Source organism: Microtus oregoni, unplaced genomic scaffold, assembly GCF_018167655.1.
Source record: "Microtus oregoni isolate MIOR12 unplaced genomic scaffold, Mior012 000095F_ref0000231, whole genome shotgun sequence".
Taxonomy (NCBI): Eukaryota; Metazoa; Chordata; class Mammalia; order Rodentia; family Cricetidae; genus Microtus; species Microtus oregoni.
In genome coordinates, this window is record NW_024544708.1 from 530,418 (window position 1) to 555,276 (window position 24,859).

Here is a 24,859-nt window from a genome sequence, read left to right on the forward strand (position 1 = left end):
GACCCTACACCGTGCTTCTTATGACACCTACTGCCCTCAAAGTGGACAGTATTGCAGCCTGGATCCACGCGTCTCACCTCAAGCCGGCACCTCCATAGGATGACCCAGAACTTTCCAAAAGGAAGCTTCAGTGTACCCAAAATCCTCTAAAACTGAGTGAGACTAGTCAAGGAAGCCTGATCCTACCAGGCTTGCTGTTCTTTGCCCTGGTGTTTCCCTCCACACACAGTGCTAAGAACCCTCATACACCTCAGGACTTAACTTGGACTCTAACTTTGAAACTGGGCAAATCTTAAGGCTAGCCACTGGAGTTCACCCCCTGGGTACCTGGTTCCCCCAGCTAGAATTTGACCTATGTGTTTTCGCAAAAGACTCTTGGGGGGATACTGAACGAACTCCCGGGAATTCTTATCCTACATGCAGATATTCTGAATGGTATGTTTGTCCTGGGGGAAGACGAACTTGGCAATGCGGGGTGGGGGGGTTGGGGGCGAAGTGTTTTATTGTGCTGCCTGGGGATGTGAAACCAGTGTCAGTACCTCCTGGTTGGGGGCTAGCAAAGAAGACTTAGTCTCTTTCACTAGTACCACACCAGGGGAATCTGAAATCACAATCACCTTCATGGAGAAGGGAAAAAAGGCTAATTGATTAACAGGCAATATTTGGGGTTTACGGTTGTATAACCCAGGAGGGGAAGACATAGGGATTCTGTTAACCCTACAAATTATTATAACACCTCCCAGGACCATAGCACTAGGGCCCAACCCGGTATTGCCTGACCAGGGACAGCTAGCACTGGCTGAGGTGGCCACCCCCTTCGCCAGGGTCCTAGGTCCCCCTTCAAGTCCTAAAAATTCTTCAGCTACCCCTGCTTCACCGCTGGCACTTTCTAATACAGGCCAGCGACTGTTTAATCTAATAGTGGGAGCTTTTTCTTTGCAGAATAGTACGGACCCCAATATGACACAATCTTGCTGGCTATGCCTGTCAGCAGGACCCCCATATTATGAAGGGATTGCAATATCTGGGGGTTTCAATAACACAACTAGCCAGGATGGCTGTGCTTGGGGAGGTAGTCACAGACTAACTCTTACAGAGGTCACTGGTGCAGGGACATGCTTGGGAAATCCACCGGCTTCTCACAAACATTTATGTAATGAGACCCTTAAGAGCCCTAAAACTTCTAAAACTGGATACCTGATCCCTGATTCAGACAAATGGTGGGCTTGTAATACAGGCCTGATGCCTTGTGTGGCGACATTGGTTTTTGATGGTACCAAAGATTATTGTGTGCTTGTTCGACTAGTTCCAAGGGTCTTTTATTATCCTGCTAAAACATTTGAAGATGAATTTGAAGGCACCCGAGCCATTATTGGCGAGAGTCCATCTCCATGACTCTAGCAGTGATCTTGGGCCTTGGGGTGGCAGCCGGTGTTGGCACCGGTACTACTGCTCTAGTACAGAGTTCCAAAATTCCCCAACATTTTGAGCAATTAAGAGCAGCTATTGACCAGGACTTAAGGGCCCTAGAACCATCTATAACCAAGCTTGCAGATTCAATAATTTCTCTTTCTGAGGTAGTGTTACAAAATAGGCACGGGTTAGACTTGCTATTTCTTCAAGAAGGAGGACTTTGTGCTGCCCTAAAGGAACAATGTTGTTTCTACGTAGACCACTCTGGGGTAATTAAAGATTCGATGGCTAAGCTCAGAGACAGGTCAGACAAAAGACAGAGAGACAGGGAGGCACAACAAGGTTGGTTTGAAGGCTGGTTTAACCGCTCCCCCTGGTTCACGACACTCATTTCCACCATCACTGGTCCCTTGATCATCCTATTGCTTATCCTGACCTTTGGGCCCTGTATCCTTAATCAACTCCTGATGTTCATTCGCGAGCGACTTCGCATTACTCAAGCTATGGTGTTGACCCAGCAATATCATGTCCTTAGGGATAACCCCTGAGAATCTCAAGATTGAGATTCGAACAAAACAAAGGGAGGAAATGAAAGACTTAGAGGCACCTTAGCACGACTGCACCCCCCTTCCTGGGAGCCAGGCCTTTAGCATTAGAAGGCACCTTAGCACTACTGCACCCCCCTTCCTGGGAACCAGGGCCCTGGTGATGGAGGAAGGTCATTGGCTAATAAAGGCACTGCCCTGGCCCATTTTATTGGTTAGGACATAGGTAGGTGGAGTAAACAGATCAGAACGCTGGGAGGAAGAGGAAGTGAGGTCAGAGACTCCACAGCTCTGCTCTCCTCCTGGGAGCAGACCCCTGAGAGAGACACCATGCTCCCGGCTCCTGGGCAGACACACGCCATGAAGCAAGCCGCCAGGTTAGACATGCTGAACCTTTCCCGGTAAGACCGGTGCTCACCGATTATTAGAGATGGGTTGATCGGGATATCAGAATTAGCCAGTAAGGGCTAGGGCAGAAGGGCCAAGCAGTGATTAAATGAATACAGTTTGTGTGTTGTTATTTCGGGCATAAGCTAGCTGAGCGGGCGGCTGGGGTGCTGGTGGAGCGGCCCCGCCGCCCTTATTACTTCATATGGCGCCCACGTGGACAACTGCTTCCACATAAAGCCTGAGACAGCTTGGGAAGTAATTCTAGAACAAAATGAAAGCATTGTGCCTGGTTTCTTGGTAGCAGCAATTTCTCGGTCCTACTCTGCTTGCTAGAGGCAAGCAAGCGCCTCATCTAAGAGAGGCTTCCTGACTCAGCTTTAGCTGCAAAGCCTGCAGCTCATTAAGAGGTCCTGCCACGAAACACTTAAATGGTGTTGACGAAAAGCTGAACGCATGCTTTTCGATTTTCAGCCGTAGCAGGAAAAAAGTTGCGCCGTTTAAAAATGCCAGCTTTCTGGGCTGTCCTGCCAGGACAAACTCTGACTCTTTTACGCAGGCGGTCCCTGCGGTTTGCAAACACAGGCTGCTGAAGCTCGCTTGCTGGCTACAGCCAGTACCTCAGCCATGAGGCTGGAAAGCTAAGGAATGGACTGGATCTAGCTGGCAAAGCCACGCCTTTAATCCTACCCATATTGCTCAGTAATTTAAAGGCTGGTGTGGTCAGAAAAAGAGAGATATACAGTAAAGAGAGATTCAAAGACAAAGAAAATTTTTAAATGGTTTACAGTGTGTTAAAAATATATGCAGACTAAAAGTTGAAGTTCTTAAAGTAAAAAACAAAAAAAGGAAGCACACGCCTTTAATCCCAGTACCTAGAAGGCAGAGGCAAACAGATCTCTGTGAGTTCAGGTGTAGTAGTGTACACCTTTAATCCCGAATGCCTGGGAGGCAGAGACAGGTGGATCTCTGAGAGTTCAAAGACAACCTGGTCTACAGAGTTACTTCAGGTCAAAGATACAGAGAACCTGTCTCAAAAAGCAAAGAGTTAAAAGTAAAAATAAACAAAATAGAGGTTAAAACAAAGCTGCACAAAGATGGAAAATACACAGAGAATCTTGATACTGTATGCTATTATGCTCTCTTTAAATTATTTAAACGCTGAGGAAGGAGCAACAGATGCTAAAAGATATTTATTTATAAATGCTGCTGAACTAATCCAACATAGATATTTTGAAAATGCCTTGAATTTGAAATTTGGATCTAAGGACATGATACTTTGGAAAGGAGTTTCTTATTTTGTTTTCACAGAGGATGAGACGCTGTTCATTTCTTCTATTCCGATTTGGTATGATGGACCACGCCCTCCTGAAGGGTTGCAGTGAACATCTTCAGAAAATTGCTTCGCTCAACTGCCAACTGAGATGAAACTAGCACACAGGTTATACCATGAAAGACCTAATTAACGACGCCCCCATTCAGCAGGAAGCAGTTTGGAGAGAAAAAACTGCGCCCATGTTCCCAAATATGGTTTATAAACGTCCTTTTACATTTAAAGGGGGATATGATATAGATATGAATAATTTACATTAGTATAGATTTTGCTTTATTGATAGAAATTTAAGGTCAATTTTGTTATATGTATAAGTGTTTCTGATTTTGATTAAGGTATTGTGATTGTGTAGTTCATTTAAATATGTACTGTATAATTGAGAAATATAGGTTGTTAATGGATAATCATCAATAATAGTAAAGCTTGTAGTCATGTTAGTTAGATTTTCTAGATATATAGAGATATATTTTAGATAGACATTCTTCGTGTCTTTCAAAGATTACAGAATAGGACATTTAATGTTTTAATAACTTAGGACTTTTCATGACAATGAGACACTCTGCTCCTGGCAGCACCAATCTACTTCAAGAGGAAGATGGGCATCAAAGAGGCACCTTATGGAGTTTGATAGCCATTTGGGCAAGAAACTGCTCTTGCCTGGACTATTGCATAAACTGGACACAGAGAACCCGCAGAGAGAGGACTACTGAACTTGCCTAAGGTGAGATGATCTTTCGGGGTTCCTGATTCATGAAAGAGTCTGCGAGACATTCTGCAGGACACAACAGATAGTGACTGAACTGACTTTGAATTTTCCTGCTTTATGGAAATGTCTGCTGGATACCATGGGCCTAAAGGCTGAAGATGGATGCCCCAACGGTACAAAAGAACTTTGGGTGACTGTCCAGGCAGCGAGATGTCTTTGTCATTTCTAGAGTTTGAAGTTTCTTAGTTCTTGTTTACTTAGGTAATATATCTTTCTGGAGTCTTTGATGGAGTTAAGAATAGTTAGTTATAGTTATAGTTTTCCTTAGTTATGATAAAGATTATTGTAACTTTTACTTGATAACTGTTTTGTTATATGTAATTTTGCTATGTTAAAGCCTTATTTTTGTTTAAACCGAAAAAGGGGAAATGATGGAGGAAGGTCATTGGCTAATAAAGGCACTGCCCTGGCCCATTTTATTGGTTAGGACATAGGTAGGTGGAGTAAACAGATCAGAACGCTGGGAGGAAGAGGAAGTGAGGTCAGAGACTCCACAGCTCTGCTCTCCTCCTGGGAGCAGACCCCTGAGAGAGACACCATGCTCCCGGCTCCTGGGCAGACACACGCCATGAAGCAAGCCGCCAGGTTAGACATGCTGAACCTTTCCCGGTAAGACCGGTGCTCACCGATTATTAGAGATGGGTTGATCGGGATATCAGAATTAGCCAGTAAGGGCTAGGGCAGAAGGGCCAAGCAGTGATTAAATGAATACAGTTTGTGTGTTGTTATTTCGGGCATAAGCTAGCTGAGCGGGCGGCTGGGGTGCTGGGGGAGCGGCCCCGCCGCCCTTATTACTTCACCCTGGTGACCAACAACACGTGCACGAGAGCTTTGAGGACTTTCCATCTCCATTGTATAGACCCGGACCCTGGAACTGGGGTGAGACCTTGTAACCATCATAACATTGATCAAGGCTCCTCCTTGTAACCATGACATTGATCAAGGCTCCTCCTTGTAACTGTTACAACATTGATTAAGTAGAGTTAGCTGACCGTTAAATGAACTAGTCAAAATAGTAGACAAATGATTTGGGGGCTTTCCCTTTGATTTTGTACTCCCCCCCTCCCTGATTTTGTGGTTTTTTCCTTTAAAAGAGCTTGTAATAGACAAAGTAGTCATCCTTCTCCTCTCGAGGCTGGGGGACGTCTGCCGTGGCAGAATAAAAATTCCTTTTGCTATTGCATCAACCGTGTTGTGAGTGTCTCTTGGGGCGACCTCCTCCTTGGTGGGGCTTTAGGGCCCAACACCTGCTGCTCCCAATACTCTTTAAGCAGATTAAGCCATAGAGCAAAGTTATTCAGAGGTCGGCCCATAGGCCCATGAGTTAGCAGGGACCATGTCGGACTTCACAACACAGGGAATATGGCGGCAGGTTCCCACCCAGATACAGGGAGGCTGCACCATAGTGTTTTCCCCCACCTCACCCTCTGCTCTTCCCTATCAGGAGACAAAATCCCCTCACTCACCATGCTGTGGTTCTCCATTTTGCCAAAGTTCTCAGCTCATCGTCTCCCTGCAACAGCAACTGCACCAGAGAACAATAATCCACTGGCGCCAGCTCCTCTTCAAAGCCAAGACTGAAGGCAGCTTCCTGGAAGAGACCTGCACTGCTTCTGACTGGCAGGTCACCTGGAGTCCGTGATTGGCTAGTGAGTCCTGAGTGGCTAGAGCACCTCCCATAGGGCTACAGTGTGCTTAAAGGGACAGAATACTGGTTCCTGTCCATTCCATTCACCCCAACAGAGAACTTTTCCAGATCTGAGAATGTATGTATTTCAATAGCACTGGCCCCTGGCTACAAAAGCAATCAATGTCATCTTCTTCCACTCCAAAGGAACTTTGCCTATTTCCTGCTGGATGCAACATAACTAGCTAGCTTGTACAGTGCACTGTGCTAGGTGGGCCGAGCAATGTCCTGTCCTACAGGGGTAAGGATACCTAGGATACTAACAACTAAAAAAGGTTTAAAGTTACAAAATGAAATATTTGTTCTGTGGCTTCACTCTGAGGTCAGATGAACTGAAGGTACTTTTTCCATGGTTTTCACAGGGATTTTAAACAACAGGAAAGAGAAAAGCAGGAACCAGATCTCAATCAAGATGATTGGGCTTTCCCCCATCAGAAAGCTGGATAATGACTCCATTGCTTATGGGTTTTATTCCTTAAATTGGAAGCAAACATCAGGCAAAGGAATAATAATAAAAAGAGTAGTGTTCGGGGAAATTTGAATATGTAGAGAATAATGGAGCTAGGAAGAATGACTTCATGAGCACTATTGTCAGCCAGCACATCTCCCTCCATGGTCAGGTGAATAAAATATACAACTGCAGTATTCAAGATTCTCTACATGAACAGGTCAGGTAGAATGATTCTCACCATTATGTAAAAAGCGAGCTTATTAGAATGTATCACAAGCTGTGGTCCAGGTAACTTAAGAACAGCTGCTTACCAATGGCAATTGAAGAATCCAATAGATTGCTTCTCAGCCTTTTGTCTAAGATCAAGCGAAGAATCTAGTAGTTGTTCTGCCCACAGTGCTCAATGTCTCAGCTGGTTTAAGTATTCACCAAATTTACAATGAAGTAGGCTCTAATGCTAGTAAAGGAATGAACTTGGTAGCCAGAGCTAGAGCACTGAGGCAAAAAAGAGACTTTTCTCCTTCTATATACTTTATATGAGCCGGGCAGTGGTGGCGCTCGCCTTTAATCCCAGCACTCGGAGGCAGAGGCAGGCAGATCTCTGCGAGTTCTAGGCCAGCCAGGTCTACAAGAGCTAGTTCCAGGACAGGCTCCAAAGCTACAGACAAAGCCTGTCTCAAAAAGCTTTAAAAAAAAAAATACTTTATTTGTGACTGCTGCTACCAGAATGTAAGATGCTGACTAAAATTGGATCATAGTCTTTGTTTGATTCGAATTTATTTTTTGGTGATTTCAAGACAGGATTTTTCTGTGTAGATGTGGAACTCATTCTGTAGGCCAGACTGGTTTAGAACTCAGAAAATCCCATCTCTCCAGCCCCATCATTCAATTAAAATTCTAAATGTGACTTTAGAACTGGAGACAGAGTTTACTTTCCCATTCTTTGGAGGTCAGAGCTTTGATGGTGGTATTTCCCTTTTAAGCATCAATTTACTTAGTTTTAAATTTTAATAGACTTAAGGAACAAATGACTACAAGACTAAACCAATAAATACCTTTCCACTAGCAAGTATCTAGCAACTTTATCAAAAAAAATAAGCAAATCTTGTCATGAACCTAATGGCTCATTCTCTTTTATAAATTATTTTCTGTCAGAAGTAGCGCTTAACCCTTTGCTTCACACTTTCCCATATTGCTTATCTCATTACAGTATGAAAGGTTATTGTTTTAAAATGTATATAACATGATACTAAAGTATTTGCTAAAAAGCGTTTCAGATGTGTAATTAGAGTATAAGTAGAAAAATTACCAACTAAAAGTTTAAAACTTTAATTGGCTAAAAATCACAGTATAATAGGATTCTATTGAGTCTCAGAATTTATGGACTAAATCTGTCTCTCTCTCTCTCCTCTCTCTATCTCTCTCTTCCTATCAGTGTGTATATGAGAATTTATTGGAATAATTTACAGAGTAAAGTCCAACAATGGCTGTCAGGGAATGGGAAGTTCAAGAATCTAGATGTTGCTCAGACCCACCAGATTGGCGTCTCAACGGTTTTGTATATATACTAGAATCCTAAAGAAGTAGACTTCAATGACAATAAAGTAATACCTGTGGTGACAAGCTGAGGGAACACAGAAAGATGTTGGAACCCACAAGACTATACAGTGAATCCACAGCTAACAGACCAATAGGCAGATGCAAGGGACATGTATATGTCTTTGTCCACATGGAGCATCCCATTTTGCAGAGCTGTGGGAACACTTGTCTTTTGGAAAAGTCACTCTCATATCTGTGGAAACCTTGTGAAGCCATGATTCTTCCCTTAGAAATAGGATTTGTTCCCAAATACCTCAGCATTGCGACTTCTGCAGGACAATGGAGAGACCTTGTTCCATTCCCCCACACCAGGAGGCCTCAGAGTGACAACATTCTTTCTTTGTTCTAACACTCAAATTTACACAGAGTCAACCCCACAAAGTTACCAACTCATAGACCACATAGAAATTTGTATAGAAAACAGGCACTGAGCAAAAAGGCAGCATGCTCTACCTTTGCTAAAAAACAAATCTGGGCATCAGTCTGGCCTACAGAATGAGTTCCATAACTACACAGATAAATTTCTGTCTTGAAATCTCAAAAAAAAATCCGATTCAAACAAAGACTTTGACCCAACTTTAACAGCATCTCATGTTCTGGTAACAGCTGTCACATAGAAAGTATACTGAAGAAGAAAAGGTTTGTTTTTACCTCTTTGCCTTAGCTCTGGCTACCAAGCTTATTCCTTTACTAGCGTTAGAGCCCATTTCTTTTTAATCTTGGCGAATACTTAAAACTAACTGAGACATCATGCCTCATGGCTGAACAACTACTGGATATTTCACTTGATCTTAGACGAAAGGCTGAGAACCAATCTCCTGCATTCTTCAATTTTCATTGGTAGGCAACCATTTTTAGATGGCCTGAACCACAGTTTGTGAGACATTTTAATAAGCTCACTTTTTACATAATGGTGAGATTCATTCTACCTGTCCTGTTCATGTAGAGAATCTTGAATATTGCAGTTGTATATTTTATTCACCTGACCATGGAGGGAGACGTGTTGGCTAACAATAGTGCTCATGAAGACATTCTTCCGAGCTCAATTATTCTCTATGTATTCAAATTTCCATGAACACTACTCTTTTGATTTTTATACATTTGTCTGGAGCTTGCTTTGAACTTCAGGAATAAAACTCACACAACAATGGAGCCATCATCCAGCTTTCTGATGGGGGAAAGACCTGTCATTTTGTTTAAGATGTGGCTCCTGCTTTTCTTTTTTCTGTTGTGTGAAATCCCTGTAAAAACTGTGTATAAAGTATCTTCAATTTATCCGACCTCAGCATGACTCAAGGCACAGAACAAACATCTCCTTTTGACCTTAAAACTCTGTTTAACTGTTAATATTCTGGGCATCCTTCCCCGTGTGGGACAGGAAATCACTGCCCCCACCTAGCACAGTGCACAGTACAGGCTAGCTAGCCACAGTGTGTCCTGGAGGGAAAACGGAAAGTTCCTATGGAGTGCAAGAAGATGGCCGGGTCTGCTTTTGGAGCCAGGGGCGAGTGCAATTGAAATGCAAATCTTGGCCGATCTAGAAAAGATCTTTGATTGGAATGGGCAGGAGCCACTGTGCTGTGTCTTTAAGCACACTATAACCCCAAAGGAGGTGTTCTTGTCACTCAGATCTCACTAGCCAATCAGGTCCTCCAGGTGACCTGCCAGTCTGAAGCATTGCAGGGCTCTTCCGGGCACCCGTTTTCAGACTCAGCTTCACGGAGGCACTGGCGACTGTGCTTTCCTGTGCTGAGGCAAAGTTGCTGCTGCTGGCGGATGGTGAACTGAGAGCTTTGGCGAGCTGGGGAACCACAACATGGTGAGCGGGGGAATGCTGTCTCCAGATGGGGAGGGGCAGTGGGTGAGGGGCGGAAGACAGTGTGCTGCGTCCTCCCGGGATCCGTGTGGTAACCTGCCGCCAGATTCCCTGTGCTGTGAAGTCCCATGTGATCCTTGTTAATTTCTCGACCTAGGGACAGAACTCTGAATAACTTTGTGCTGTGACATTAATCTGCTTAGAGAATTGGGAGCATGGTGATCTGTTTACAAACATCTTTCTTGTCAACTTCAGCATGCACTGTGCAGCGATATGGAGGCAAAGCACAGGCACAAGTCAAATTAAAAACAGGTTAAATGACAAAAGAATAAAATTCTCCCAGTGATATCACATAGCTGAGACAGACAACAGCCAAGGATAGTTAAAATTAACTCTCTCTCTCCTCCTTCCTGGAAGAAACTGGTCTTCTTCTGAGTCAGTCTGCACAGAGGCAAAAGCAGCCTTGTTCTGATTGAAAAATAACTCAGTAAAGACATCCAACTAAAAGCACTGACCACTGTACAATAGGTGACTTTTATTTCCTGTTTCATGTATTTGTGTTCTGTGTCTGTTGTGTTTGTGAGTATTGTGATATCGATACATGTCTCTTAGATGAAATATCATTAAAATGTTGCATAGGACCCAAAGCACTTGAATATCATGGTGCCGTTTTCTTGATTTTGCAGCTAAGACTTTAAGATACAAGATGAACATGCCAGTATTACTTATCCATCATTTTTATAATTTTTATAAGTTCCTGCATGACTTTGAGGTGAGAATGTCCCTAAATATCTCAGCTTTTAAATTGTGATAATGTTCAGAAGTGGATTTGGTAACTGAGTATGTTTAGAGGAGAGATGGCTCATTGGTTAAGAGCATTGCCTGCTCTTCCAAAGGTCCTGAGTTCAATTCCCAGCAACCACATGGTAGCTCACAACCATCTGGAATGAGGTCTGGTGCCCTGTTCTGGCCTTTAGGCATACACACAGACAGAATATTGTATATATAATAAATTAATTAATTAATTAACCAATTAATTTAAAACAAAAAAGAAAGAGAGAACTCTACCTTAACATGGCCAGAATCCCTAAATAAAGTCCCCATGCTTTCATTTTTAAGAAAATCATTGTTAAGAAATATTTTCCCATGTTCTTGCATTTTGGAAGCAAGAAATTTTTTCATTCCTTCTCTTTTGGCTGTTGTGATGGTTTTTCTTGGTAGCCAAACTGATTACTTGTGGAAGACACAAATGCACAATGAATTGGGTACATCTGTGAGACACTTTACCTCAAGGTTTTTAAGTGGCAAAACTTTATATTAATCTGAATCATTTGAGCTAACTAAAACTGCCTTTAATCCGGGTGAGACCTTCTGGTGGCAGTCTACATATGTAAAGAATATTGAAGAAGGAAGCTTTTTCTCTTTGTGTGATTTCTCTGCCTGTGGTTGGGAAGGTCATTCTTTTACTCTTTAGAGTCCAGTTCTTAGGAATTTTGGTATATCCTGAAGATCATCTGAGAACACTGGTTGAATAGCTATTGAATTCTTCAACTTTCTATTGGTAGACAGTCAAGGTTGGACTAGCTGGCCCACAGCCTAATAAATCCACTTTTGAAATACATACATAGCGTTTGTTCTGTCAGTTCCAGTCAAGCACAGAACCTTGACAATACTGCCATGATTTCATTTTCCCACTGAGTAAATGTGGTAGCTAATATAGAGCTCATACAGCCATTCTTCCTTGCTCCACGTCTCTCTAAGTGTTCAGTATATTCTAAAGACTACACTTTTTATTTTCTTAAGTTGTCAGGAGATTGAAATGGATTTAATTGAAAAACCCCTAATGCCATGGCGCCATCATCCAGTCTTCTGATGGGAGAAAGACCTAATATCTTGGATTTTATTTCTCATTTCTGCTTTTCTCTCCTAGTTGTCTAAAGTCCCTGCTACATCCAGATACCTTCAGTTCACCCAATCTCAGTGTGAAGCCACAGATCATTTCCTTTTCCTCCCCTAAAATCTCTCTTAATTTTGGGCACCCTTCCACCTGGGAAAATGGGGAAGCATTTTGTAATGGGCTAGTCACATTGTGTCCAGGCAGAAGAATGGAAAGAGTCTGTGGAGTGCAGGATGGTTGCTGGGTCAGCTTTAAGAGTCAAAGCAAGTGTTACTGAAATGCTTTTCTCTGTAGATTTGGAATCTGGGTCTGGAGGGGGATGCAGTGCCAGGAATCACTGTGCTGTGTTTTTAAGCACACCGTATCTTCAAGGGACCTGCTCTTGTCCCTCAGTCACCACAAGCTAGTCAGGTCCTTCATTCAGGCCTGCCAGTCCGAAGTGGTACAGGGCTTTTGCTTTGCTGGGGTGAGGATGCAAAGCTGACTTTGTAGCATAGTAGGATTCAGTGGTTTTGTGTGTTGTTCTATGAAGGCAGGAGACTTACGGCAAGCTGCAACATTTTAAAGTAATCGCTCAGCCATTCTTTCACGAGTGACTTATTAGAACCAAGGGCTTTGGTGAGGGTTAAAACAAAAGGCAAGGATTTTTTGCATTATTGTTTTGTGAACCAAGTGGCTGATTTATCTGTAGATTTCCTAAAGGAAGCTCACTTTCTGTTACACGTTTGTGAATTAATTCCAACAACTCAGATGGTTGCCTATTCTTTTGGGACTTATTGATCGCTTTGCCCTAGCTATGGGAGAAACAATTTCCCACTGCCAGGGCATTATTTCTCTTTCCTAGATAAATGCCAAGCTCTCCCTTCCTGCAATTATCTTTAGCAGGAGCCATTTGGTCAGTGTTTAGGGTATAGCCAAATGCAACTCATTTAAGATATTCGCAGCTATCCAAGGACATAGAAGTACTGTTTGCCCAAAGGTGGCGACTCACAGATGCTCAGATAGAAGTATAAGCTTGTCCTGGTTTTACCTCACTTATGGGAATATCTTCATCAAAACATTTCTACCTCCTTACTCTTACCTTCACCTCAGTTTACTGATGACTTTAGTTCAGGAAACATACTGCTTGTGTTTTACTATCAAGGACAGCTGCAGAGACAATTAACTGAAATCCTGAGAAAGATCGCCTGCTGGTGTCACAGACCCACAGTGCCCACTCTCAGAATGGTTGATAGCAGCATACTCCAGAACTGATTATCTAGAGGCCTGGGTCTCCTCTTTGTTTTCACTATTAGAACAATACGTGTAAACTCAGACCTAGGCCCATGGAAATTGCAGTGTCTGGTGCTGATCAGATCAGCAGCCGTTAGCTAACCCCTGACTGGTGGTTACCCTGTCCCCTTTAGAAGTACTGTGAAGAAAAAAAAGTGGCATGGTGATTTTAAAAACAATCCATCCCCTATTCATAAAGTTACTGAAGATATGCCATGGGAGAGTCATTCTGTCTACTTGAGTACTGAACTCCTCCTCAGCTGAATTCACCTTTTGATCAGTATTTATGTGGAATAAAAGGATCTTTAGGCCCTTTTCCCATTTGCAGAGATTATCCACATTCCTCTTCCTTAGATGTCTTCTCTCACCAATTTTCTAATCATGTGTTTTACTAATCCCTGATCCTCCAGTCAAACCACTGGATAACGTCCATCAGTAAGTAAATTCTTAGGTGCACATTAGGTCATTTCTCCTTCCAAATAAATGGTATGAAAATGTATACTGTTTGAAGTTCTGCCCACTGTGAAGATTTCCCTTCACAAGTACTTTTCAGGGTTGTCCCAGAAAGCGGTTGTAATCCTGCAGTTGTCCAACTCTGGGTGGTTACAGGATGATGTATAGAGCCATCAGCCAGGGCCTAGTCTTCTCTTCCTCGTTTGATGTCAGGGATTGTGATACCTACAGAATTTCTTATTGTACAGGATTGTTTCGGCTATCCTGGGTTTTTGCCTTTCCCTATGAAGATGACTACCATTCTTTTGAGGTCTGGGAGAATTTTGCTAGGATTTTGATGGACATTGCAATGAATCTGTAGATTTCTTTTGATAAGATTGCCATTTCTAGGGGGCTGGAGAGATGGTTCACTGGTTAAGAGCATTGACTGCTCTTCCAGAGGTCCTGAGTTAATTCCCAGCAACCATATGTGGCTCACAACCACTGGTAATAAGATCTGGTACCAACTTCTGTCTGCAGGGATACATGCAGGCAGACCATTGTATACATAATAAATAAATATTTTAAATTAAAAAAAAATGATTACCATTTCTACTATCCTAATTCTACCTACCCAAGAGCATGAAAGATCTGGTGTCTTCTTCAATTTCTTTCTTTGAAGATTTATAGTTTTTGTCCTACAAGTTTTCCACTTATTTGGTTATAGTTACTCTGAGATATTTTATGCTATTTGTGGCTATCATGAAAGGTGACGTTTCTCTGATTTCTTTCTCAGCCCTTTTATCATCTGTGTACAGCAGGGCTACTGATTTTTTTTTGTGTGTGTGTGAGTTAATCATTAATCATGCTACGTTACTACAAGTGTTTGTGAGTTGTACAAGTTCCTTAGTATTGTTTTTGGGATTGCTTAAGGACACTGTCATATTATCAGCAAATAGTGAGAGTTTGCCTTCGCCTTTTCTGATGTGTATCCCCTTGATCTCCTTTCCATGTCTTATTACTCTAGCTAGCATGTCAAGAACTATATTGAATAGATATGAAGAGAGTGGACAACCTTTTTCTTTGGGGTTTTCTTGGCTTTTTTTTTTTTGGTTTTTTTTTTTTTTTGGTTTTTTGAGACAAGCGGGGTTTCTTGGTAGCTTTGGAGCCTGTCCTGAAACTAGCTCTTGTAGACCAGGTTGGTCTAGAACTCACATAGATCAGCCTGCCTCTGCCTTCTAAGTACTGGAATTAAAGGTGGTTGCCACCACAGCCTGGCTTACACTTATTTCTTTTCTTTTTTTTCTTTTTTTTTGGTTTCTCGAGGCAGGGTTTCTCTGTGGTTTTGGAGCCTGTCCTGGAACTAGCTCTTGTAGACCAGGCTGGTCTCAAACTCACAGAGATCCACCTGCCTCTGCCTCCCAAGTGCTGGGATTAAAGCGTGCACCACCACCGCCTGGCTAGAAGTATTTCTTTTACATATGAGGGTGCCCTTGTATGTGGGGCATAGATATTCAGTATTAAAATTTCCTCATGATGGATTTTTCCTGTGACTAATATAAAATGTCCTTCTTTGTCTCTTTTGATTTATTTTCGTTTGAAGTCTATTTTGTTAGATATTAGGATGGCTACACCCACTTTATTCTTAAGTTCATTTGATTGGTATATTTTTCCCAACCCTTTACTCTTAGATGATATCTGTCTTTAAGGTTGTGTTTCTTGTATGCAGAAGAAGGATAGATTCTGGTTTTGTATTCAATCTATTAGCCTGTGCCTTTTTATAGGTGAGTTGAGTCCATTTATATTAAGGGATATTAATGACCAGTGATTGCTAGCTCCTGTTAATTTAGTTTTCATTGTTGGTGAGGTTAATTTGTGCATTTTCCCCTTCTTTGGGATTTGCTTCTATGAGATTATCAATTTTCTGTGGTTCTTTTAATATTGTCAGCTTCCTTGGGTTGGAGTTTTCCTTCTAGTATTTTGTGTAGGACTGGGTTTGAGGCTGGATATTGGTTAAATGTGGTTTTGTCATGGAATATCTTGCTTTGTCCTTCTATGGTGGTAAAAGTTTTGCTGGGTATCATCATCTGTGCTTGCATCCATGGTCTCTTAATGTCTGCATAATGCTTGAACACGACCTTCTGGCTTTCATTGTCTCTAATGAAAAGTCAGGTATAATTCTAGCCTAGCTAGCTAGTTCAGTTTCGCTTCCATGGAGCTCACCACCTCTGGCCTGCTCTGGCCTTTGTCCCTAACCCAGTCCTGCCTCTGCAAATGATGCTGGTCTGGATCTGCCCCTGCTCTCATGGAGTTCACTCATTTTACATGGTTGACTATGAACCACTAGTGACTGGGTCAGAGTGTCCTTCATTGAATGAACAGCCTCCCAGAGAAGATCATGTACTTGAACAAGTTTCTCTCCTTGGTGGCTTTTGTTCAATTTCCTGTGAACCTTTATTAGGATAAGCCTCTCTGGATGAAATTCCTCATTTTATGTGATGAGTCTCAATACTGTCAACTAATTTCCTGACCTTTTTATCTACTGTGTTGTGGTTGAAATTAATCAGCTAACTTCCTAGTCATACTGAAATGCTTTTACCATCATTATAAGCTTGACCACTAAATCGCATTGGATAGAGCAGAAACAGTTGCTATTTAGTGCTCAGGAGTTTGGTAACCTGCAGTTTTAATTGTTTTGTTTGCTTATCTGAGTAACCCTTGTAGTGTGGCTACAAATTCCTGAAAGTAAAGGGGGACATCATTCCGGGCTCTATTTGTTTTTATGTCATTGAGTGATGGCCCTGGAATGTAGGTTTTTTACATGTCAAATGTATGCTGCTGTGCTCAGCTTCATGCATATTTTGAATTTGAAAAGTTGAGAGAGCATATCATTCTCATTCCCAGGATGCCATGTAGTCATGACATTAATACTGCCTGAGCATTCAGAGTCAGTGAATCGCTTGTTATGCTTGCTTTGAATTGTTTACTCAATGTGATTATTTTATGTGTCTGCATGGCTATGCACCATATGGGTACCTAGTCCTCAGAGTGATCAAAGCGTCTCAGAAATCCTGAACTTAGAATAATGTATAGTTGTGATCCCCATGTAAGTACTGGCAGTTGTGCCCACCTCTATACAAGACCAACAAGAGCTCAGTACTACTCAGCCATCTCTCCAGACCTGTGTTCATTATTTATGCCCAACATTTATTGCTAATATTTTCAACTGTCCATTTGTAACTGTTTTAAATATGAAATTTCCTTTCATAAAATGTTACTGGCATTGCAGTTTAAATTAGGGCACTTCAGATGTCTCTGGAAGTTGAATACAGAACTGAAGCGAATGCATCACTCTTTGTAGGAACTTCAGTAAAAACCTCTGAATTCTTCTATTTGATTTGTTTGTTTCACTGATTTTTGCAATCGAGACAGGATCTTAATGTGTACTTCCACCTGTCTTGGATACGATTCCATAGACTTGGCTGGCATTCAACTCAGAGACAAATATACACACCTCTGCTTTCTGAGCGCTGCACTTAAAGGCATGAGTCAATACACCCAGTTTGTCCATTGTATTTTTCTGCTTTGTAATTAGTATTTCTTCGTACAATTTTTTTTCATGTCTACTATGTCCTGATGATCTGTTTCCTTGTCTCTCTTTGTTAATAGACAGTTCCTTGTAAGGTGATATCCCATTCAAAGGGTACAGAAATGACAGACTTGCCTCTCCTATTCAATTTCCTTCTAAAGTGAATGTCTGTGTCATGAAATAAGAGTGGGGAACACCAGAATTATATGACTATACTGTCAAAGAAGTATACATTTACAATGTTGTCACCATCATGCTTCTCTTATACACATGAATGAAATATTTTAGAGGGCAGTGACCTATGATGATGTGCATATCAACTTCACTTGGGAAGAGTGGAATTTGCTGGATCGTTCCCAGAAGAATCTCTACAAAGATGTGATGCTGGAGACCTACAGGAACCTCGCTAGTATAGGTAAAAATGAATTTCCTTCATGTTTCAAAATAAGGGGACAACTTTTCCTTGGTTAATAATGTTCTTCTGTAATTTGATTTAGAAAGAAGAATAATGAGGTGAAAAAAGCAGTCATAGTTCTAAGGTTCTCTTAAGATAGTAACATTATTGCACAGTATTTGATAACATAACAGATATTTTCTGATATTATATTTTAGGATACATTTGGGAAGACCATAATAGTGAAGAATATTGTCAATGTTCTAGAAGATATAAAAGGTAATTTTCACATGAAAGCTGATAACAACGCCTCTGGTGAAACTGTGATGTGTCCTGAAAGCTTTAAACAAAAGCAGCAGTGTAAAGAAGCACAGCTCTAAGTGCATTAATGGTTATTAAATTCTCACAAATCCATATTTCACGTATGTGAATTGCATTTGAATGACATTCTTTTTAAAAGGAAGTCAAGAAAGCAATGGCTAAATAGATATCACCATTTGAGGCACAGCACCATGAGAGCTTTATTGTAGATCTTTGAATCCATTTATTTCTTGCTACTCTAATGAAAAGGCATATACATTGAAGAGATGATATTTTTGTACTTATATATATATATTTGTATGTACATATATGTGTATTTGTATAAATAATAATTTGTATATCTGCAAAACTTTCTACTAAACCAATATTCCATTGTAAATTTTGTCTTACTCATATACTTCTTGTGACTGTGCTAAGTTTAGTGAGAGAGAGGCAGAGTCAAGAGTCAAGGGGCTATTGTTGTGGAGAAACCTTAATACCTATACCTATACCACAAGTCTATGAGGGACAGCAAGTAAATCCTGAGAATTCAATGTGGAAATCTTTTATTTGTTATTCTATACTATGTGTACCATATGTTACTCTTGATACAAGTGTATGAGCATAGAGATAGTGAAATATAGCATACCACTCTCTAAGAACAATTAGAACACAAGCAGTAGTCCCCATGTAGATTATAATTGTTGAATTTGATTCAAGTATACAAGTAATTGGTTTTCTACCATCATTGTTCATACATGAACAAACTCACACTGCAAAAAAATCCCTAGAGTTCTGGAACTGTGCAAATACTTCTGGGTGCCCTAGTTCACATAGCAAATGTAATCACATTCACAGTATAGGAGAATTTATGATTGCAATAAAGTTGGTAAAGCTCTGAGTTTATCCTGTTCTCTTCCAATATGTGTAAAATACCATATAGAAAAAAATCTGTAAAGAGGAAAAGGTAAGCCAAGAAAGAAAAGAATTTACCATCAAAGGTATTTTCAGAGTTGCAAGACAACCCCTAATTAAAGAGAAAAACGAGTTTAGACACAGTTATAAAAACTCATGATCTGATTTCTCTTTATAATTAGTACATATTGTAGCATAAATTCATTCAAATGTGTATGAACAGTATGTGCTGAATGTGGTAAAACTTTTATATGTGCCAATTATCCTTGCAGGATTGAAAGAATTCAAACTCAAGAGAAACTTTCAGTATATATTCAATGTGGTAAACCCTTGACATATGATACTTACCTTAAATGGAATGAAGGAACCCATACTGGAGAGAAAACCTATGAAACTAGTCAATGTAGTAAAGCCATTTCTTATCACAGTTATGTTCAAATGTATAAAAGAAGACACACTGGAAAGAAACCCTATGAATGCAATCAATGTGATAAAGCCTTTGCTCTTTACAAAACTCTTCAAAGTCATAAAAGAATACATACTGGAGAGAAAGCCTATGAATGTAATCAATGTGGTAAGACCTTTGCACGTCACAGTAATCTTCAAAAGCATAAAAGAACACATACTGGAGAGAAACCTTATAAATGTAATCAGTGTGGTAAAGCCTTTGCTCAACTCAGTCATCTTCAAAGTCATGAAAGAACACATAGTGGAGAGAAGCCTTATGAATGTAATCTGTGTGCTAAAGCCTTTGCACAGTACAGTGCTCTTCAAAAACATAAAAGAACACATACTGGAGAAAAACCCTATGGTTGCAATTACTGTGGTAAGGCCTTTGCACAGTACAGTGCTCTTCAGTACCATAGAAGAACACATACTGGGGAGAAGCCCTATGAATGTAATCAGTGTGGTAAGGCCTTTGCAGCTCACAGTAATCTTCAAAACCATAAAAGAACACATACTGGAGAGAAACCCTATGAATGTAATCAGTGTGGTAAGACCTTTGCACGTCATAGTCATCTTCAATTGCATAAAAGAACACATACTGGAGAGAAACCCTATGAATGTAATCAGTGTGGTAAGGCCTTTGCACAACCTAGTCCTCTTCAAAGGCATAAAAGAACACATACTGGAGAGAAACCCTATGAATGTAATCAGTGTGGTAAGACCTTTGCAGCTCACAGTAATCTTCAAAGTCATAAAAGAACACATAGTGGAGAGAAACCCTATGTATGTAATCAGTGTGGTAAGGACTTTGCAGAGCAGAGTTCTCTTCAAGTGCATAAAAGAACACATACTGGAGAGAAACCCTATGAATGTAATCAGTGTGGTAAGGCCTTTGCAGCTCACAGTAATCTTCAAAAGCATAAAAAAACACATACTGGAAAGAAACCATATAAATGTAATTAGTGTGGTAAAGCCTTTGCATATTGCAGTCATCTTCAATTAAATAAAAGAACACATACTGGAGAAAAACCCTATGAATGTAATCAGTGTTGTATGGCCTTTACAACTCCCAGGAATCCTAAAAGTCATAAAACATCTCACTTTTGATAGAAACCCTACAAATGTAATCTGTGTAACAAGAACTTTGCAGACCACTGTACTCTTCAAGTGCATGAAAGCATGCATACTGGAGAAAAACCCAATGAATGAAATCAGTGTTGTAAGGGTTTTGCACAGCACAGTCATCTTCAAAGGCATAAAAGAACATGAAAAAGTATGAATGGAATCAGTGTGGGAAAGCCTTTTCATTTCTTATTCATCTTCAAATGCATAAAAGTACGTATACTGAAGAGAAACCATGAATGGAATCTATGTGGTCAATCCTTTGTCACAATAATCTCCAACTACATAAAATAAACCATCCTGGAGATAAACTATGAATTTAATGAGTGTAGTCTTCAAAAGCATGAAAAATACCATACTGCAATGAAACTCTATCAAGGAATTTGGTGTGATAATGTTTTGCAATTTATACAGGAGTAAAACTTTTGCGTGTGATCAATCTGATAAATTTTTTTCCACATTATAATAGTCCTTGGGTACCTGAAGAAGAAACTGAGGGCTCCTTCTTAAAGCTAATACACTTACAGTCATTTAACCAACAACATTTACTCTTCAAAAAAATTGACAGTTTCAACAATCTGTTCAAGCACTAGGATACCTCTTTATTTTGTTTACACTAGCAAAACTGATGGACAAAACCTAAATTTTTAATTTATGACATCCTATGGTTAGAAGAGCTAGTCAAAGAATTATACCCTGGTACTGAAATGAGATCCAAAGGAAAACACTTTTTTCCTGAATCTAGAGTTAGTGAAAGAAACAACCCTTTAAACAGAGCCAAAAAGGCAAAAAAAGGGCCAGTGAAGGAAACATACTTTGGCTCTCAAACCAGAGCCAAAGAAATACACTTCATCCTTGTCCAACTGAGCACAAAATCCAGCCCATCTTTTAGCTTATTCAAGCTCAGGGATTGAAATCCAACCAATACCTCCCTTCCAAATATCCTTAGGCCTCTGGTTCTAAGAAGCCTTATATGAGCCATTCAGTAGGCAGCTGCCACTTTCTGCCATGGCAGAGGCAACCACACTCCTGGTTTCTTCCTTCCCAAATACATCTCTTGATTGTGATTTGTATGAAGACCTTGCACTGAGATGGATCAGAAACTCCCTTGTGGAGCTGAACTGAGATACAATTGATACTTATCCTTAGAAACACGTTTAGCCCAGAAAGAGGACAAAACAATGGACACCTTTTTTCAGCAACAGAGGTTTCTACTGGGCAACTCTCTTAGAATGGAGCAGATCCCAACTGTGATGGCTCTCTCTCAGAAAGGAATAGGATGGCTGCATCTAGTGGACTGATCTTTCCTTTACAACTGTAGGTGTTGCCTGACTTCATGCAGTAAGGGTACCTTTCCCTCCAGAACTGTAACTCTTGCACTATGAATATAAATAAAGTAATCATTTTAGATTTTATACTTCTCTTCAATTGCATGGCTTAAGTAATTCAGATATGAATCATGGATGTCTACTTGCTCCTTTTTTGCTGTGATGTAATGACTATTTCAAATTACAGATGCAATTTATTTGGCTCTTGGTTCTATAGGATAAAAGGATCAACATGAAAGTGTCATGACAACAAGTGTCAGACATGGCACCTAAAGCAGGAGCTTAAGAATTCATATCCTTAACCTCCCACATGGAGCCGAGGATGGGAACTGGAGTTGGTGTCTGGATGTAAATTCTCATAGCTTACTCTCAGTGACATATTTCTTTCCACATGACAGCATGTCCTAATTCTTCCCAAATAATACCACCAATTTAGGAGGATTATTTTTTCTTACTTCAAGCTTAAATTTTCCTTCTCTTTACACAAACCAATTCATGATGAAAGTTGTTTTAATTGTAATTATGTGATGTATGTGTGTATGCCTGTAGGTATATGAATTTGCATTCTGTATCCTGGGAAAATTAACACTTTGGATCATCTTGTAGCAGGAATTACAGGAAGCTGTTAAAAATCTGATCTTAGTCCTGGGAATGAACATTTTTAGTCACCTAGCCATGACTCTATTGCTGTAAATATGTTAAGTTTTATTTATATCACTGGAAGTATGGAATATGTGTAAACTCATAAAGAAGAAATCCCTGTTCATGAGAACAATTTGTTAATGACTTTAGATATCACAGTTGTCTTTAGTTTCAAGAAAAAATATTTTGCATGATAGCCTTGAAGGAAGTAAATTACATACCATGTTCACTCCAGACTGATGGTGGTGATCATTCCATTCTGATTTCTATTTTTAAACATTTGTGGTAGTCAGTAAAGTGCTATATGTGTGGCAAATCCATTTAATGATGTTTATTTTGTAGACCTTATATTCCTTCTATGGCCTTTATTTATCTTCTATTGTGCCTGTACCTAGTGATAGGTGTTAATCTGCTGTAATGTATAGAATGTTGTCCCCATTGTATAATTGTCCCATTGGTTATTGAAATATCAGGCCATGTTTGATTATACTTTTCATGTAAGGGTGGTGGTTTGTTGTTCCTGGTTTTGATTTTCACCTTTTCACAATTCCCTTGCGATTTTGTTGTTTGTTATTCATTTTCCATTGAATGTTAGTAATGATTCAGGGAAACATTTGAACTGATGATGCTCATTTGTCTTGCTCTTGAGTACAAGTCCAAGGACAGATGATGAACACCCAATATGTGCTGTTTTTTTTTTTCAAGAGAATTTAAGAGTGTTAAAGTTAAAATGACTGATAAAAGAAATTATAAGAAACATTAAATACCTCATGTGTGTATTCAAAAAAGTATTTTCATTTATTTTTATTTATCTTATATAGATGTAACAAAGTATGATAATCAGCCATTAACTGTGTGTGTAAAAGCATAGCTTGGTGTTCTATAGGGATTGAGGTTAGGTTTGTAGTCTGGCACACAACAGTCCTTTCCCATCGTGACAATTCACGGGTGCTCACATTTCACTGGAAAAATATTAAAAAGGTAAAATTTATTTATTTTGAGGACTAGACATTTATTTATAATGCTTTCTCAGAACCAAAATAATATGGCATAGAATTGCCTCATGTAGGAAAGTTCATTGCTGCGAAATCTGATGACCTGGGTTCAATCTCTGGGTTATGCAAAATGCTTCTACAAGTTTTCTCCTATTTCTTTACTTCAGCAGTTGCATATATACAATCCTCCAACAGCTTATTCATGAATAATTTTTAAATCTAAAAAAGTGCCATTGAGGTCATTTTCTTTCAAATGAATCACTGTTTAATCGCTAAATCTCACAAAGCAGAAGTAGATCATAGACCCCTGTTAATTTCCTACCAATGCTGCATACACATCATGGCACAGGTATATTCATGTTGCACGAGGAGGGTGACCCTTTGTCCCGGCCGCCCAGCTAGCTTACACCCAAAATAACCACACAGAAATTGTATTACTTAAATCACTGCCTGGCCCATTATCTCTAGCCCCTTATTGGCTAACTCTCACAACTTGATTTAACCCATTTCTATTAATCTGTTTATCAGCACGAGGTCATGTCTTACCGGGAAAGATTCAGCATGTCTGATTCTGGCAGCACCATGGTGGTTCTCTGACTTTGCTTTCTTCTTCCCAGAATTCAGTTCCATTTTCTCTGCCTACTAAATTCTACCCTATCAACTAGGCCAAGGCAGTTTATTTATTTACCAATGAAAGCAACACACAAACATATTCACACAGACACACTTCATAAATTTTTAAATGAATGGAATTTACAGTACAAAGAAAATAACCCATTATTTAGAACATATGAAATGATTTGGCCATTTTAATTATAAAAATTCAAGAAATATTTCTATTCTTCAAAACATTGATGCTCCTTTAAAAAACTTATTTTATTCTTTCTTTCTCTGATTCAATGATAAGTCCTTTAAAAACATATTTAGCTGGACATAGAGGTGCATGGCTATATTCACAACACACAGGAGTGTGGGTGGGACCAATCTCAGTGAGAACAGCTTGTTCCCCATAATAAATTCCTGGCATCTATAGATATATGGAGATATCCCATGTCAGAAATTCAAAAAGAAAAAGTCTATCTCAATTTATGGAACTTTTCCTATTAAAATCTGGCTGGAGTCAGATTGATTCAATGAACTATTTTTATCTTTACTCACCTAAAGAGTACTGTGATATCAACTTCATATGGAAAAGCAAAAAACCCAGTATAGCCAAAAACAATCCTATACCTAAAAGAACTTCTAGAAGCATCACAATCCCTGACATCAAATTCTACTACAGAGTTACAGTAGTGAAAACAGCCTGGTATTGCCATAAGAATAAACAAGAGGACCAATGGAACTGAATAGAAGACTCAGATATTAATCCATACACTTTTGAACACCTGGTTTTTGACAAAGAAGCAAAAAATATCAAGTGGACAAAAGAAAGCATATTTAACAAATGGTGCTGGCATACCTGGATATCAACATGTATAAGAATTGAAATAGAACCATATCTATCACCATGCACAAAACTCAAGTCGAAA

General features: G+C 39.9%; 1 protein-coding gene across 1 annotated transcript; it reads left to right on the plus strand.

Annotated features, from left to right (window-relative positions):
* Positions 1 to 9,878: 9,878 nt before the first annotated feature.
* LOC121442753 (zinc finger protein 431-like) lies at positions 9,879 to 23,039 on the plus strand. Its single transcript, XM_041644344.1, has 4 exons — positions 9,879 to 10,000; positions 17,476 to 17,602; positions 17,800 to 17,860; positions 19,069 to 23,039. The coding sequence occupies exons 1-4, from the start codon at positions 9,998 to 10,000 to the stop codon at positions 20,204 to 20,206; spliced, it is 1,329 nt and encodes a 442-aa protein (XP_041500278.1). The 5' UTR covers positions 9,879 to 9,997; the 3' UTR covers positions 20,207 to 23,039.
* Positions 23,040 to 24,859: the final 1,820 nt, after the last annotated feature.

Excerpts from the sequence above, each read along its gene's own strand:
- LOC121442753 (XM_041644344.1), top strand. Across the intron at positions 17,603-17,799 it reads CAGGAACCTCGCTAGTATAG|GATACATTTGGGAAGACCAT; the intron begins GTAAAAATGAAT and ends ATTATATTTTAG. Across the intron at positions 17,861-19,068 it reads TGTTCTAGAAGATATAAAAG|GATTGAAAGAATTCAAACTC; the intron begins GTAATTTTCACA and ends TTATCCTTGCAG.